The sequence below is a fragment of the Oncorhynchus clarkii genome, chromosome 20 (assembly GCF_045791955.1).
Source record: "Oncorhynchus clarkii lewisi isolate Uvic-CL-2024 chromosome 20, UVic_Ocla_1.0, whole genome shotgun sequence".
Lineage (NCBI taxonomy): Eukaryota > Metazoa > Chordata > Actinopteri > Salmoniformes > Salmonidae > Oncorhynchus > Oncorhynchus clarkii.
In genome coordinates this window covers 30,529,686-30,546,564 of record NC_092166.1, presented here as the reverse complement: position 1 = coordinate 30,546,564, position 16,879 = coordinate 30,529,686, and the positions used below count along the sequence as shown (strand labels likewise).

General features: G+C 40.8%; 1 protein-coding gene across 2 annotated transcripts in view; it reads left to right on the top strand.

The window, feature by feature from the left end:
- The window catches only part of LOC139376183 (corticotropin-releasing factor receptor 2-like), a 101,991-nt gene extending 85,448 nt beyond the window's left edge, over window positions 1-16,543 (top strand). The window contains exons 8-13 of one of the 2 annotated variants that reach the window (XM_071118461.1): window positions 4,562-4,622; window positions 5,586-5,658; window positions 5,818-5,903; window positions 9,688-9,823; window positions 11,365-11,406; window positions 12,130-16,543. In XM_071118461.1, coding sequence (XP_070974562.1) covers window positions 4,562-4,622; window positions 5,586-5,658; window positions 5,818-5,903; window positions 9,688-9,823; window positions 11,365-11,406; window positions 12,130-12,270 — 539 coding nt within the window. In that variant the 3' untranslated portion in view covers window positions 12,271-16,543. The remainder of the gene's footprint in view (window positions 1-4,561; window positions 4,623-5,585; window positions 5,659-5,817; window positions 5,904-9,687; window positions 9,824-11,364; window positions 11,407-12,129) is intronic. The other variant, XM_071118462.1, reaches the window with a different exon arrangement.
- The last annotated feature ends 336 nt before the right edge of the window (window positions 16,544-16,879 follow it).

Here is a 16,879-nt window from a genome sequence, read left to right as displayed (position 1 = left end):
AGATGAATAATGTAGGGTATGTAAACATTATATTAGGTAGCATTGTTTAAAGTGGCTAGTGATATATTTTACATCATTTCCCATCAATTCCCATTATTAAAGTGGCTGGAGTTGAGTCAGTGTGTTGGCAGCAGCCACTCAATGTTAGTGGTGGCTGTTTAACAGTCTGATGGCCTTGAGATAGAAGCTGTTTTTCAGTCTCTCGGTCCCAGCTTTGATGCACCTGTACTGACCTCGCCTTCTGGATGATAGCGGGGTGAACAGGCAGTGGCTCGGGTGGTTGTTGTCCTTGATGATCTTTATGGCCTTCCTGTAACATCGGGTGGTGTAGGTGTCCTGGAGGGCAGGTAGTTTGCCCCCGGTGATGCGTTGTGCAGACCTCACTACCCTCTGGAGAGCCTTACGGTTGTGGGCGGAGCAGTTGCCGTACCAGGCGGCGATACAGCCCGCCAGGATGCTCTCAATTGTGCATCTGTAGAAGTTTGTGAGTGCTTTTGGTGACAAGCCGAATTTCTTCAGCCTCCTGAGGTTGAAGAGGCACTGCTGCGCCTTCTTCACGATGCTGTCTGTGTGAGTGGATCAATTCAGTTTGTCTGTGATGTGTATGCCGAGGAACTTAAAACTTACTACCCTCTCCACTACTGTTCCATCGATGTGGATAGGGGGGTGTTCCCTCTGCTGTTTCCTGAAGTCCACAATCATCTCCTTAGTTTTGTTGACGTTGAGTGTGAGGTTATTTTCCTGACACCACACTCCGAGGGCCCTCACCTCCTCCCTGTAGGCCGTCTCGTCGTTGTTGGTAATCAAGCATACCACTGTTGTGTCGTCCGCAAACTTGGTGATTGAGTTGGAGGCGTGCGTGGCCACGCAGTCGTGGGTGAACAGGGAGTACAGGAGAGGGCTCAGAACGCACCCTTGTGGGGCCCCAGTGTTGAGGATCAGCGGGGTGGAGATGTTGTTGCCTACCCTCACCACCTGGGGGCGGCCCGTCAGGAAGTCCAGTACCCAGTTGCACAGGGCGGGGTCGAGACCCAGGGTCTCGAGCTTGATGACGAGCTTGGAGGGTACTATGGTGTTGAATGCCGAGCTGTAGTCGATGAACAGCATTCTTACATAGGTATTCCTCTTGTCCAGATGGGTTAGGGCAGTGTGCAGTGTGGTTGAGATTGCATCGTCTGTGGACCTATTTGGGCGGTAAGCAAATTGGAGTGGGTCTAGGGTGTCAGGTAGGGTGGAGGTGATATGGTCCTTGACTAGTCTCAGTTACCTTAGCTTTCTTGGGAACAGGAACAATGGTGGCCCTCTTGAAGCATGTGGGAACAGCAGACTGGTATAGGGATTGATTGAATATGTCCGTAAACACACCGGCCAGCTGGCCTGCGCATGCTCTGAGGGCGCGGCTGGGGATGCCGTCTGGGCCTGCAGCCTTGCGAGGGTTAACACGTTTAAATGTTTTACTCACCTTGGCTGCAGTGAAGGAGAGTCCACATGTTTTCGTTGCAGGCCGTGTCAGTGGCACTGTATTGTCCTCAAAGCGGGCAAAAAAGTTATTTAGTCTGCCTGGGAGCAAGACATCCTGGTCCGTGACTGGGCTGGTTTTCTTCTTGTAGTCCGTGATTGACTGTAGACCCTGCCACATACCTCTTGTGTCTGAGCCGTTGAATTGAGATTCTACTTTGTCTCTATACTGACGCTTAGCTTGTTTGATAGCCTTGCGGAGGGAATAGCTGCACTGTTTGTATTCGGTCATGTTACCAGTCACCTTGCCCTGATTAAAAGCAGTGGTTCGCGCTTTCAGTTTCACGCGAATGCTGCCATCAATCCACGGTTTCTGGTTAGGGAATGTTTTAATCGTTGCTATGGGAACGACATCTTCAACGCACGTTCTAATGAACTCGCACACCGAATCAGCGTATTGGTCAATGTTGTTATCTGACGCAATACGAAACATATCCCAGTCCACGTGATGGAAGCAGTCTTGGAGTGTGGAATCAGCTTGGTCGGACCAGCGTTGGACAGACCTCAGCGTGGGAGCTTCATGTTTTAGTTTCTGTCTGTAGGCAGGGATCAGCAAAATGGAGTCGTGGTCAGCTTTTCCGAAAGGAGGGCGGGGCAGTGCCTTATACAGTGCCTTGCGAAAGTATTCGGCCCCCTTGAACTTTGCGACCTTTTGCCACATTTCAGGCTTCAAACATAAAGATATAAAACTGTATTTTTTTGTGAAGAATCAACAACAAGTGGGACACAATCATGAAGTGGAACAACATTTATTGGATATTTCATCTTTTTTAACAAATCAAAAACGGAAAAATTGGGCGTGCAAAATTATTCAGCCCCCTTATGTTAATACTTTGTAGCGCCACCTTTTGCTGCGATTACAGCTGTAAGTCGCTTGGGGTATGTCTCTATCAGTTTTGCACATCGAGAGACTGACATTTTTTCCCATTCCTCCTTGCAAAACAGCTCGAGCTCAGTGAGGTTGGATGGAGAGCATTTGTGAACAGCAGTTTTCAGTTCTTTCCACAGATTCTCGATTGGATTCAGGTCTGGACTTTGACTTGGCCATTCTAACACCTGGATATGTTTATTTTTGAACCATTCCATTGTAGATTTTGCTTTATGTTTTGGATCATTGTCTTGTTGGAAGACAAATCTCCGTCCCAGTCTCAGGTCTTTTGCAGACTCCATCAGGTTTTCTTCCAGAATGGTCCTGTATTTGGCTCCATCCATCTTCCCATCAATTTTAACCATCTTCCCTGTCCCTGCTGAAGAAAAGCAGGCCCAAACCATGATGCTGCCACCACCATGTTTGACAGTGGGGATGGTGTGTTCAGTGTGATGAGCTGTGTTGCTTTTACGCCAAAAATAACGTTTTGCATTGTTGCCAAAAAGTTCAATTTTGGTTTCATCTGACCAGAGCACCTTCTTCCACATGTTTGGTGTGTCTCCCAGGTGGCTTGTGGCAAACTTTAAACAACACTTTTTATGGATATCTTTAAGAAAAGGCTTTCTTCTTGCCACTCTTCCATAAAGGCCAGATTTGTGCAATATACGACTGATTGTTGTCCTATGGACAGAGTCTCCCACCTCAGCTGTAGATCTCTGCAGTTCATCCAGAGTGATCATGGGCCTCTTGGCTGCATCTCTGATCAGTCTTCTCCTTGTATGAGCTGAAAGTTTAGAGGGACGGCCAGGTCTTGGTAGATTTGCAGTGGTCTGATACTCCTTCCATTTCAATATTATCGCTTGCACAGTGCTCCTTGGGATGTTTAAAGCTTGGGAAATATTTTTGTATCCAAATCCGGCTTTAAACTTCTTCACAACAGTATCTCGGACCTGCCTGGTGTGTTCCTTGTTCTTCATGATGCTCTTTGCGCTTTTAACGGACCTCTGAGACTATCACAGTGCAGGTGCATTTATACGGAGACTTGATTACACACAGGTGGATTGTATTTATCATCATTAGTCATTTAGGTCAACATTGGATCATTCAGAGATCCTCACTGAACTTCTGGAGAGAGTTTGCTGCACAGAAAGTAAAGGGGCTGAATGATTTTGCACGCCCAATTTTTCAGTTTTTGATTTGTTAAAAAAGTTTGAAATATCCAATAAATGTCGTTCCACTTCAGGATTGTGTCCCACTTGTTGTTGATTCTTCACAAAAAAATACAGTTTTATATATTTATGTTTGAAGCCTGAAATGTGGCAAAAGGTCGCAAAGTTCAAGGGGGCCGAATACTTTCGCAAGGCACTGTATGTCTGGCATGTGGGTAACCTTAACATAGACTATCTTCTCTTTTTGTTGATTATAACAACTATGCGTTGTCTAGGTCAGTTGGTGAAAAGATCAAATTGTCATGCGTTTCATGTAGTCTTTTCGCGTCATAGTATTTTTTGGGGTTCTCGAGAGGTTCATTTGGAAGTGAATTGTAAACGGATTACTGCCATCCTCTTAATAATCCAGTAAATCAAGTAAACAAAAAGCTAATTAAATATTTTATCCTTCACAGAGAGGAATTGCTTTGGTGGATTTTGTTCTTTGTACTAACAAATATTAAAAAACATTGTTTTGAGTAGTCAGGGTGGTTAGTTTAAGTTAAATACTAATTGGGTCATGGAGTTTACCTGTTGGTCTTCTAGGAGATAATGAACACATAATACCATTTTTAAGTAGATCCACTCCAGCCAGTTATAAAAGTTATCAATGTCATCAGTGCCCAGCTTCTTCAGATCCTTTAATGATCACTTATTAAGAAATGTAGAAAGTAGAACAGATTTCACTTTATCTGTCCAACACTGGGGACCAGCAAGATAAGAAGTCCTTAAGCCAGATCAAAGTAGAACTGGAAGGATCCAACTGGCCTCAATGGATCCCTTTATTTCATCTCTGTAATAGCTTCTAAATGCAGCAGTCTGATTCTAATTAGCCTAGTTTACACTGCACAGCTCAGGGCTAACAGCCTCTTTATCCCTGGGCTAAGATACATTGCTCTGGAGCAGGGTTAGCACCGACTTTCACAATATTGGCAAATATGTCAATTCATTTTTCTATTTCTTTCAGGCATTCCATGTCCTATTATTGTTGCTTGGGCCATTGGGAAGCTTTATAATGAAAATGAACAGTAAGTGCACAATTTCAATTTAAACAACAATGAAATCTCAAGCATTCATGAATTGTTTGTGTTGTAAGTATTTTGTTGTATCTGACTAACCATTTTAAAAGCTGACAGTCCATCAAAGGTGAAGGTTAATGACCTTTGATAGAGTGCAAATAAACCTATACCGTTGTAGAATCTTAATTTGAGCCAGTTTGCTACAGCAGAAAAAATTATCCTTTAGCAACAAGAAATGTTGATTATTATTATTTTGTCCATAATTAATGGACATTTCAATACAGATTGATACAATTTTCATAAGAGAAAATCAAGTCTGACATTTCAAAGTGGAAATGAAAACTACACTTTTTAAAACTACATGTTTAAAATGTCCTGCATTGCAGAAAAGCTGCAACAGGGTGATCAGATTAAGATCCTACACCTGTACATGTATGCCATTTGTACATTTGTTAATCACAGATAAACCTTGAAATATGTCTCATACCCTTTGTAGTACAGTGTAGGACTTGAATCCTTTTAGTATTGTGGCACCACTACCTGTACGAATTCAAGGTGAATCAGCAATTTACTGTATTGTAGGTGTCAACGGGGCATGCACTGTAACATTTACAAGAGGTTATGAAAAGGTTATGAAAAGGCCATTGATAGCTCAGTTTATTTGAAAATGCAATTGCTGTCCTTTTGAATAGAATAAATTCCGACTTCAGTTCAATAGTTAAAGGTCATGTTGTATATGTTTTGACCGTGATGTTTATGCCACTATTATCAAGGCACTTCTTGGCTACCCAAAAGAGTACATTTCATCTCCAATTTAATTTCAATTATAGCAATTTCTAACTTGGAAACTCTGGAAAGTCTTGATAATGCACCAACATTGTTTAGCTAATAATGGAATACAGATTCATACTGTCATATGTTGTTTAATATGCAAACACTTCAAAAAGCCATTATTTTAATGTGTGTCAACAGATGCTGGTTTGGGAAAGAACCTGGAAAGTATATTGACTACATTTATCAAGGGCCGGTCATCCTTGTGCTTTTGGTAGGTAACAAGACAATTGTCTCTCACTGTTTTATTTCTTAGCTGCCCTAATGCAACCGCAACAAATTTCACTTCCTTTAGTTATTTGTTCATTACTAAAACATCATGTTCTACATAATGAACTCTTAATGAAAGTTTTCCATCTCTGTTCTCTGCTAGATAAACTTCGTTTTCCTCTTCAACATAGTAAGAATCCTTATGACCAAGTTGAGAGCTTCTACCACATCAGAAACTATACAGTACAGGTGAGTCACTACTCCTGTGGGGTTGTTATTTGAAATATTGCATGCCATATTAAGATTACTTGACCTCCATTTAATATTCACTCGGGGGGGGGGGCTCCCGAGTGGCGCAGCGGTTTAAGTCACTGCTTCTCAGTTTGATTCCAGGCTTTGAGTCCCATAGGGCGGCGCACAAGTTTGATTCCAGTTTGAGTCCCATAGGGCGGCGCAATTGGCCCAGAATTTGTTCTTAACTGACTTGCCTAGTTAAATAAACGTTAAATAACGTCTTTCCAAGAACGTTATCACCACAGAACACCCGTATCTGGTTTTCTAACATGTTGTTATTCCCTCTGATGCTGGTGCCTTGAAGACAGTCTGGGGGAAAAAATAAGAAAAAAACCCACCTGACCTTAACCAATGCCTTACACTATAGGATTCACTAAGAGTTACACTAATTCATAGATAATAAGGGAACGTCCGCTCACTGTTTGGTTGCTCCATACGCAAACGTTTTAATAATAAAGGTGACACAATAACATTTCAAAAAACATGGTCTTCGTCCTCGGTCTGGTACATTGTATCGTGATGTGAGACTGCCAACCCACAGTTATTGCAGTCATTACAACCTCCCCTCAACATTCACAGTTGATGGAGCAATTAATGGGGCATTTGTTTAACAAATCCCTCCTACTCAACGAAGTGATAATAAGGTCAGCTGCTTTATACGGGGTGAATCACTTCAATCTGTACTCGACTTGCACGCATCATTGCATAACATTCCTGTGAAGATATGGCCCCCCACACACACACACAGACACACACACACACACACACACACACACACACACACACACACACCATTTTCTATGACGATCGTTTCTGTTTGAAATAGAACCCCTCTTTTTCTTCACTAATGATCTGCTGATGTTGCGCAGTGAGAATAGCCTTGCGTATCTCATTCCTGGAACAACTTTCATCGTCCTCCATTCACATTGAAGCTTTTATTCATAGTGGATTATTTGAACACTCAAAAGGGGACATCTCAATTCCCAGCAAAGCCTGCAGACCTCTGTCCTGTAGAATAGGCCTCTGTCACTCCAATGCTGATATTGCTGACATTGGGTTCCCTACTCAAAGTCAAACAGTGGATTTATGTCATACAATAGGTGCTATTTGATGTGTAAGCAGAGCCATCAGCTACTTCACTGCTAAGGTAGATGACCTAAAATTCCATCGTAATTTGAGGAAATGAGGAATGAAAGACTGTGTCCCAGAGAGATTTTCCATTTTCAACCTGATACTCAAATGGACCTCTTATATTGTCAGAGTTTTGTTTTGGCCACAAAACCCTAAGCAATAAACCCCTTTCTATCATCAACCTGCTGGAGTCAAGCCCAGTTTTAAGAAATCTGCATTTTTATTTTATTTATCACATTTTCACTCTGAAACAAATACCTATTGCTAGCACTCCTTGAGTGGCAATCTGATTATGTGGACTCACTATAAAATATCTGACCAATAGGTGATATTTTCCAATATTGTACATCTCCCTCCTAGTTGATCTGATAGAAGGAGCCTAGTGAGGAAGTAGTCTTATAGGATGGGGTTCTAACTTTACTAGCTATGAATGTGTATCTAAGATATTCATTGTTTGGGGTCATTTATCAACATCCTTTGTGAGAAATGGTAAGTAGCAAACAATCTCCAAAAATACAATTTAGGTCTTGGAGTGCTTTTTTGTATTGACATATACTACTGGTCCAAAGTCTTAGAACATCTACTCATCCAAGAGTTTTTCTTTATTTTTACTATTTTCTACATTGTAGAATAATAGTGAAGACATCAAAACTATGAAAACACACATATGGAATCTTGTAGTAACCAAAAAAAGTGTTTTTATATTTGAGATTCTTCAAATAGCCACCCTTTGCGTTGATGACAGCTTTGCACACTCTTGGCATTCTCTCAACCAGCTTCACCTGGAATGCTTTTCCAACAGTCTTGAAGGAGTTCCCACATATGCTGAGCACTTGCCTGCTTTTCCTTCACTCTGCGATCCGACTCATTCTAAACCTCCTCAGTTTGGTTGAGGTCGGGGATTTTGGAGGCCAGGTCATCTGATGCAGCACTCCATCACTCTCCTTCTTGGTAAAATACTCCTTACACAACCTGGAGGTGTGTTGGGTCATTGTCTTGTTGAAAAACAAATGATAGTACCACTAAGCCCAAACCAGTGGCAAAATGCTGTGGTAGCCATGCTGTTTAAGTGTGCCTTGAATTCTAAGTAAATCACAGACAGTGTCACCAGCAAAGCACCCCCACACCATAACACCTCCTCTTCCATGCTTCACGGTGGGAAATACACATGCAGAGATCATCCGTTCACCCACGTCTCACAAAGACACGGCGGTTGGAACCAAAAATCTCCAAACAGGGCAAGACCCAGATGAAGACATGGGAGGCAGATGGTTCACGTCTCTGATTATTTATTATAATCCAAGGGGCAGGCAAGAGAATGGTCGTGGACAGGCAAAAGATTATAAACAAGGTCAGAGTCCAGGAGGTACAGAGTGGCAGGCAGGCACGAGGTCAGGGCAGACAGTATGGTCAGACCAGTGGGTTCAGAGTCAAGGCAGGCAAGGGTCAAAATCAGGAGGACTAGCAAAAGAGGGATAAGAAAAAGCAGGCGCACAGAAAAACACGCTGTTGACTTGACAAGACGAACTGGCAACAGACAAACACGGAACACTGGAATAAATATCCAGGGACTAATGGGGAAAACGGGTGACACCTGGAGGTGGGTGGAGACAATCACAAAGACAGGTGAAACAGATTAGGGCGTGACAGACTCCAGACCAAAGGACACATTTCCACCGGATGAATGTCCATCGTTCGTGTTTCTTGGCCCAAGCAAGTATCTGCTTATTATTGGCGTCCTTTAGTAGTGGTTTCTTGGAGAAATTCACCCATGAAGGCCTGATTCACACAGTCTCCTCTGAACAGTTGATGTTGATGTGTCTGTTACTTGAACTCTGTGAAGCATTTATTTGGGCTGCAACTTCTGAGGCTGGTAACTCTAATGAACTTATCCTCTGCAGCAGAAGTAACTCTGGGTCTTCCATTCCTGTGGCGATCCTCATCATAGTTTCATCATAGTGCTTGATGGTTTTTGCAACTTCACTTGAAGAAACTTCCAAAGATCTTGAAATGTTCTGTATTGACTGTCCTTCATGTCTTAAAGTGATGATGGACTGTTGTTTCTCTTTGCTTATTTGAGCTGTTCTTGACATAATATGGACTTGGTCTTTTACCAAATTGGGCTATCTCCTGTATACCCCCCTACCTTGTCACAACACAACTGATTGGCTCAAATGCATTAAGAAGGAAAGAAATTCCACAAATTAACTTTTAAGAAGGCACACCTGTTAATTGAAATGCATTCCAGGTGAGTACCTCATGAAGCTGGTTGAGAGAATGCCAGGAGTGTGTAAAGCTGTCATCAATGCAAAGGGTGGATATCTGAAGAATCTCAAATATAAAATATATTTTAACACTTTTTTTCATTACTATGTGATTCCGTATGTGTTATTTCATAGTTTTGATATATTCACTATTATTCTACAATGTAGAAAATAGTACAAAAATTAAGAAACACCCTTGAATGAGTAGGTGTTCCAAAACGTTTGACCGGTAGTGTACGTACATTGAAACATTTACACATCTTCCCTTTAGAAGCAAACACTTTCACCAATTTCCTTTGTAACTAAATTGGAGTACTGCTGTTTTTCTGTTATTTCCTTCACAGAAAAGCAGTAAAAGCGACATTAGTGCTACTGCCTCTGCTAGGGATCACCTACATGCTGTTTTTTGTGAATCCCGGAGAGGACGACATCTCGCAAATAGTTTTTATTTATTTCAATTCATTTCTACAATCATTTCAGGTAAGATCATGGAGTCTTTTTTTTCTTTACCAAGATGCTCCTTCCCAAGAACACACAACTTTTAAATCTTTATAATTTTCTTTAGCTTTAATATGCTGTTCATTTGAGGTTTTATAGCCTGTGGAAGAAGGACCCTTTGTACTAATGTAAGACTTTGCAAACCTGTCCCTCGTTGCCTTACTATCAAGTCTTCTGAGCTGTCAGGAGAATGTATGTGGGTGTGAGTTTGTCCACATTGAGTATTCTCAGTGTAAATCTTTGCTCCACAATGCAAGGCTGAGTTGGTGGGGAGCAGGTACTGCTGTATGTATGCTGTATGTGTTAATGGTGCTCAGTGAAGGTGTGTAGAGAATAAGGGTCAGTTTTAGACTATTCTTAAAAGGCTTTTCCATCATGAATCAGTACTTCTATTATTGCTATGTTGAAATGTGAAATACAGACTGCCCTGAATGTGAAGTGCAGTGCATAATTGTTCTCATACGTTTGTGAATCATCGATTCAATTGCTTTTTCCCCCATATCTAGTTACTCATTGGGGCAGAAAATATGTTGTAAACACCAGTTTACTGACTGTACACTGTAACGTTACTGCACGATTGTAGCGGGTTTACTAACGTGTTAGTTCCATACGCTATGTTGACTTTACATTAGCTAATACATTGACAACTACTTTAGGCTGTGTGTAGCGGTTATGATATGGTTTGGCTTGGAAAGCTTTTTTAGCCTAATGTGTTGTGTGTTGAAGTCCACAAGCGAAGGGAAAAGGTGAGAGGAGAGAGCATAGATGCGAGAAGGAAAAGAATGTGGCTGCTCTGAAAGTGAACTGTGTTTACGGGTGATCAGGGATGTATTCATTCTGCCGATTCTGTTGAAAAACTTTTCTTAAGCGTAAGCAAAAGGATCAAAACGGGGATAAACATACCTGAATTTGTCCAATTGAAACTCTCATTTGCAACTGTTGGGCTAATGATTATACCCTACAGTATATCATCTGTCACCTCAAATTGTTTTCTCAACCTGTACCTACTGTACATTGTAAACGTTCATTCATAGGCTAGGTTGGAGCAACCTCATGATGGGTATAAGGAAAATTAGAGTACTATTATTATGTAGTAGCCTAAACCTATCACTGTTACATTGAACTGGAAAAATGGATATGAATGACAGTCATCCAATGCTTTCATAGAAATAAGGCCATGCTCATGAAAAACAAAAAACGTCACTGACCGCCACTGGTAAACACCCACTTTGCAGTTAGTGGCATTTTTATTACTTGAATCACACTTTGACTCTGAAAAGAATGCCTATTGCTAGCCCACCTTGAGTGGCAATCTGATTATTTGGACTCACTATAAAATATCTGACCAATAAGTGATTATTGTCCAATATTGTACATCCCTATATGAGTGACTTCACCCGTATTTGAGTGAATTGATTATTGTACATCCTTATTTGACTGAATTAATAAAGATCTATGAAAACAGATTTTACATATGAAGTTACATTCTGTACATTCTAACATTGTTCTGTCTTGTTTTCCAGGGGTTCTTTGTCTCAGTATTCTACTGCTTTCTTAATGGCGAGGTTAGTCAACAATGGCCTTTTCACTCGTGGGCTTCGCTGTGTGGCGGACCGTTATGAGAGGCAGTGGACAGAAAGTCCTTGAGACCCTACTTTTAACATCACTATCCTGCAGGCTATTTTCTTTTAACAAACGTTAATGAAGATGTGCTCTATTTTTCTAGACCTATTTCCTCCTTACTTTAGTGGTCAATCATTGCTGAAATTCATTCACGTGCCATAAAAAAGTGTTGTGAAAAATGTGGCTCCCTCCCGCTTCTGCTGTTCTCAACTGCATCTATGAAGCTTTCGTTGATATATACACATGAAATGAAAGACACTGATTGAAGTCTACTGTGGATACTTTAGAAGCTATTCACTGTATCTGAAATGTGTGGTTCTGTACCGTTTTGTAAAGATTGTTTGTTGACCGAGTGGCGTAGCGGTCTAAGTGACTGCATCACAGTGCTAGATGCACCACTACTGTCACAGAGGGCCGTGTTCGGGAGCCCCATAAGGCGAAGCACAATTGGCCTAGCGTCGTCCGCGTTAGGGGAGGGTTTGGCCTGGGTAGGCCGTCATTGTAAATAAGAATTTGTTCTTTAACTGACCTTACCTAGTTAAATAAAGGTTCAATAAAATATGTCAATTCAAGTTCAAGAGATTTCCTGTACCCTAGATATTGTGTGTCCTACCAGATAGACTGGCTGCCCACCACTAATACAGTATTTCATTGTCATCGTCCAGGTGCGCTCAGCAGCCAGGAAAAGATGGCATCGTTGGCAGGACAACCATGCCCTGAGAGTGCGCGTGGCACGTGCCATGTCCCTCCCCACCTCACCCACCAGGATCAGCTTCCATAGTATAAAACAGACCACAGCCGTTTGACCAAATCCAAAGGTCCCCTTTGGAAATGTCATTTTTTTCTAGGGAAGAGACGTGTCTTGAAGCACCTCTCCATAAATGTTGTCTATTTCCTTTATTTCTTACCCCAGCTGCATAAGGACAGACACAGAGGGCTTTGAGGAAGAGCCCATTAGGATTTCCGAATTACAGTAATGTAACACAACCTCCTTGGACGTGTGGCAAAGAAGTAAATTCAGAACAGATGAGCAATGCCGCCTCTCCAAATTAACTTTGTGAAGTGATTGCAGAGTCAGAGTCTTACTGGCAATGCATTAATAGCTGTTTTCATACTGTATTACACCAGGTTGGATTTTAATAGGTCAGGAATGTCGACCTGTCAAGGACCAATCCTGACGAGGCAAAAAAAAAAATCTGCGTTAATGTCAAAAGAGACCCTAATCACTCTCAGTACTCTACTATACTTGTAGCAGCATTTATTTCCATAACCTTTAATTGTTTCATGTCTATGAGAGGGCAGGGATAAGCAGGAATGTGCATAAACAGAGCAGACACGGGATGAAAATGCGTTCTGTGTCTGTTGCAGACTGAGCTCGAGATGCAATGAGAGTGATCAAATGATACTGTTAATCACCAAGGTAATAAGGAACGTGCAGACTCCAAGTCATATCGTTTGCGTCGTCAAAATGTCACCCTAAGAGCTATTCTATTGTATAAATGTTTTCAGGCTCATTTATTTTAAGATTGTTCCCTGCCAATCATTCTCAAATGCCTTTGAGCAGCACAACATCAATGATCTGTTTTTCTCTCTTCTGTATAAAAAACCCTAAGGCAGCTCTTATTTGGATGAGTAATCATAAATCAAAGCTATCTTTCACTGGGTTTGAGTTCAGATTATATCCATCATCTTATTATGTAAATAATGGAGATGGGACTGTGATTCTGAGACTTTTACATAACACTTATTTAAACACTGAACAGACCCTGACTTCAGTCCACGCAATGACACAGCTGTCCCAAGTCAAGAGAAATAGGAGTAATTTAAAGGTACAGTACATTGTGGATACATGAAATCCTTTTCACATAGTTATTTTCTCTCTTTCAAATCCCAATGTGCCATACTTAATCAGTGTCAGTACTAAACTGTTGGGTCGAGGAGCCAGAGAGAGATAGAGCCTGACTAGTGAGATCTTCATTTGGCTTCCTTAATGCTTTGCTCTGCTCAGGTCAACATGCCAAGCTCTGCCCTGGTGACTGACCGACAGGCTGACCTGCATGGGTGTTATCCTCATCTCCCTCCAGGCCCCCCCTGCAGTATAATACAATTTCCAGACACATAGGCATGCCTTTTTATTCAGGAAAATAGAACAGTAGAACCCATGCACCCAGGGAATTAAGTTCTTAAAATGTGGAATTGTAGAAATTATGCAATTAGATGGGTATTGAGTACAAGCTCACTGATCTGGGGTATTTGTTTAATGCATTGTATAAATCTATTTAGGTTTATAAGCAACCATGTACCTCACAGTTGAGTTACTTTGAGAGTATACAGCTCTCCCAAGTTGTGCAGCAGTCTAAGGCACTGCATCGCAGTGCTTGAAGCATCACCACAGACCTGGGTTTGGTCCCAGGCTGTGTCACAGCTGGCCGTGAGTCAGAGTGACTCCTTGTGGCAGGCCGGGTGCCTGCAAGCTGACATTGGGTGCCTGCAAGCTGACATTGGTTGCCAGCTGGATGATGTTTCCTCCGACTCATTGGTGCAGCTGGCTTCCGGGTTAAGCAAACAGTGTGTCGAGAAGCAGTCCGGCTTGACAGGGTCATGTTTCGGAGGATGCATGGCTCTCAACCTTCGCCTTTCCTGAGTTCGTAGGGGAGTTGCAGCGATTGGACAAGACTGTAACCACCAAGAAGGGGTAAAAGTACAAAAAAACTATACTTTGGGAGTATATAGTAAGCAAGATGCTCAAATTAAAATATATAACATCGGTTGAGAGTTGCTGTTTTTAAATATAACGTAGGTACGGCTCAGTGACAGTCAGAATTAATTATTGCTTTACACATTTTCCTGGCATTGAAATTGGACTAGACCCACATTTATGTTGTAGAATAGCCAATTATAATTTATCAAATTGCTTGTAATGAAAGATTTACTTCTGGAAGGTCAGTTATTTTTCTCTTCACCATTCGACAATTACTGTGAAAATAATGTGGTACCATAGAATAAATGATGAACCTGTCATGTCCATTAGAGTTTGCACCCCTTGATTGCTTTATGTATAATTTTCTGAAAGAGTTGGCTTTGTACCAGTTTCCTGTGTTATATTTTCATTAATGTGAATCACTCCATATGCGCAATTCCTCTCTTAAATACCACCAACTTTTCAAGCAAATAGTTTTCACGTAAACAGTACCAAGATCTAAATAAATTGCCAATAAAGTACTGTATGTGAAAAACTGTAAATATTTTAGCTCTTTTCTTGTCCTAAAACACTAAACCCTGTTGGTTGAACATCATTTTGTTATTTATGTTTGGGAGGTGCCTCCAAGTTGAATGTTTATATTGGAGCTGTTTTAATCATATCTAGGGGTTCTAGTTGAGAAGGTCTAAAAAATAAGATAAAATCTTCAAAGAGTGCGATAAAACATGTATAACAAAAGTGTTAAGCTGTACTGTACATAAACTATTTTAAAGTTTGTTGTATATTGTAATTAATACAGTATTTGTACACATTTTATGAAGTAAATATGTTTTTTTTCTCTTTTACTGTTAGTGACCGTAGTAATTCATTAAGAAAATTCAGAGCATTCAGGTTACATGAATACCTACAACCATCCAAAGCAATCATAGAAAGGTATGAATATGTTGTTTTACTTGTTTGTATCACCATCTCTCATTTTACAGTTTAAATTGTACTTTCCATGATGTGTTTAGTCTATTGAAGCCATCACAATTCTGGACATACAGTACTCCCATGAATGTTAGTAAAAGGTAAGCAGAGTTTTAAATTCACCAATGGAAATCCAACTAAAACTTGAGATTGAACATTTATTTTTTATTTTTCATGATTAATTCATTCAAAATGTAATATTCACCAAAGATGTGAAACGTGTTTACTTGTTGTCAGTGCACTTTTTCCAACCTTTTTCATACTATGTAAAATTTCACCATTCTCTTATGTCCGTTTGAATTAATGACGTATTAATGTACATAAATGCATTTTGGCTTTTTGTTGAAATACCAATGTTGCCTTATAGAAAAACATTGTGTAAAGAGCAAAAACTATGTTTCTACATTCATTGTTGTACTGATATGTGTGATTGATATGCATTTATACAAGTACATGTGGTAAAATCTTCAGATTTGAAATAAATATTCTCTCTGGTTTGTAAGGCTGCTACCTACAATCTTGTCCAGCATTTCCAGACTTAGTCAGACTCATTCAATAATCAGTATTCACTGAGGAGACAATGAGGAGAAGGATTGCATTTTGTGCATTGTATTCATTCTATTTCATTATACCAGTGCTCAATTTGGATTAGAATCTCTTTGACCCAATAAGGGCTTAATAACGACTTAACATCTCTAACCACAGACTGCCATTAAAACTATTGAATAGAATAAATATTTGAAGGATGCTGGCTACACTGACTCCATGGCATGCTAACCTTACAGTGCAGATGCTAGACTCATTGGAGTATCTGAAGATGGCCTAAGGAAGAGTGCCATGTTAAATAGACTGTATATGTGGATTGGGTTTCCTACTATTCTTACTGTAGTTGGATGGAATGAGGTGTAGCAGCACTCTCACTGTTAGTTATATAGCCCTAACAATTAGCTGCATCTCTGATTCAAGCAAATAACAGCTTATTGTGACAATTAATGCTCCTGCTGCTTGACAGACGATTAAAAGGTGTTTTGTGGATCTGATGTGCCTCTCGGGCTATAGCTGCATATCCTCCTGGGTCCTCCTACAACTTGTAATATGTCCCTCAAGTTCCCAGTGACTATTTTCAGTCGCATTTCACCAATCATTAACTTGGCTAATAATAAATGATGTCATAACTGCATGGTGAGTAAAATTTTTTACATACTGTATGTTATGATTCCCGGTTTTGACCACTGCCTGACTCTGGACTACTTTCCCACCTGCCTGATAATCCTGCCTGCCTGCCCTGACCTTGAATCTGCCTTCCCTTCGGTACCTATTGGACTCTGAAATGGTTTTGACCTTTTGCCTGTACACGACCATTCTCTTGTCTACCCCCTTTTGGATTAATAAAAATTGTAAGACTCCAACCATCTGCCTCCTGTGTCTGCATCTGGGTCTTGCCTCATGCCTTGATAGTCACTTTCGCTTAAAGTGGAGCGAAGGGGCATCAACAACGCATCTCCATCAAACTTAACCGATCATTTTGGCTACTATTATGAGTTGTGCAGATAGGAAAAGTTGCCCTAAATATCTACATGACTGAAGCTTATCTGAGGATGCTTAGGACCTTCAATCAGCTCAATGTCTTCTGGAGCAACATTTCAGATTAATATGAATGTAGCCTCCTAACATTGGTTACGCAAAAAAATAATATACAGTTGAAGTCGGAAGTTTACATACACTTAGGTAGGAGTCATTAAAAT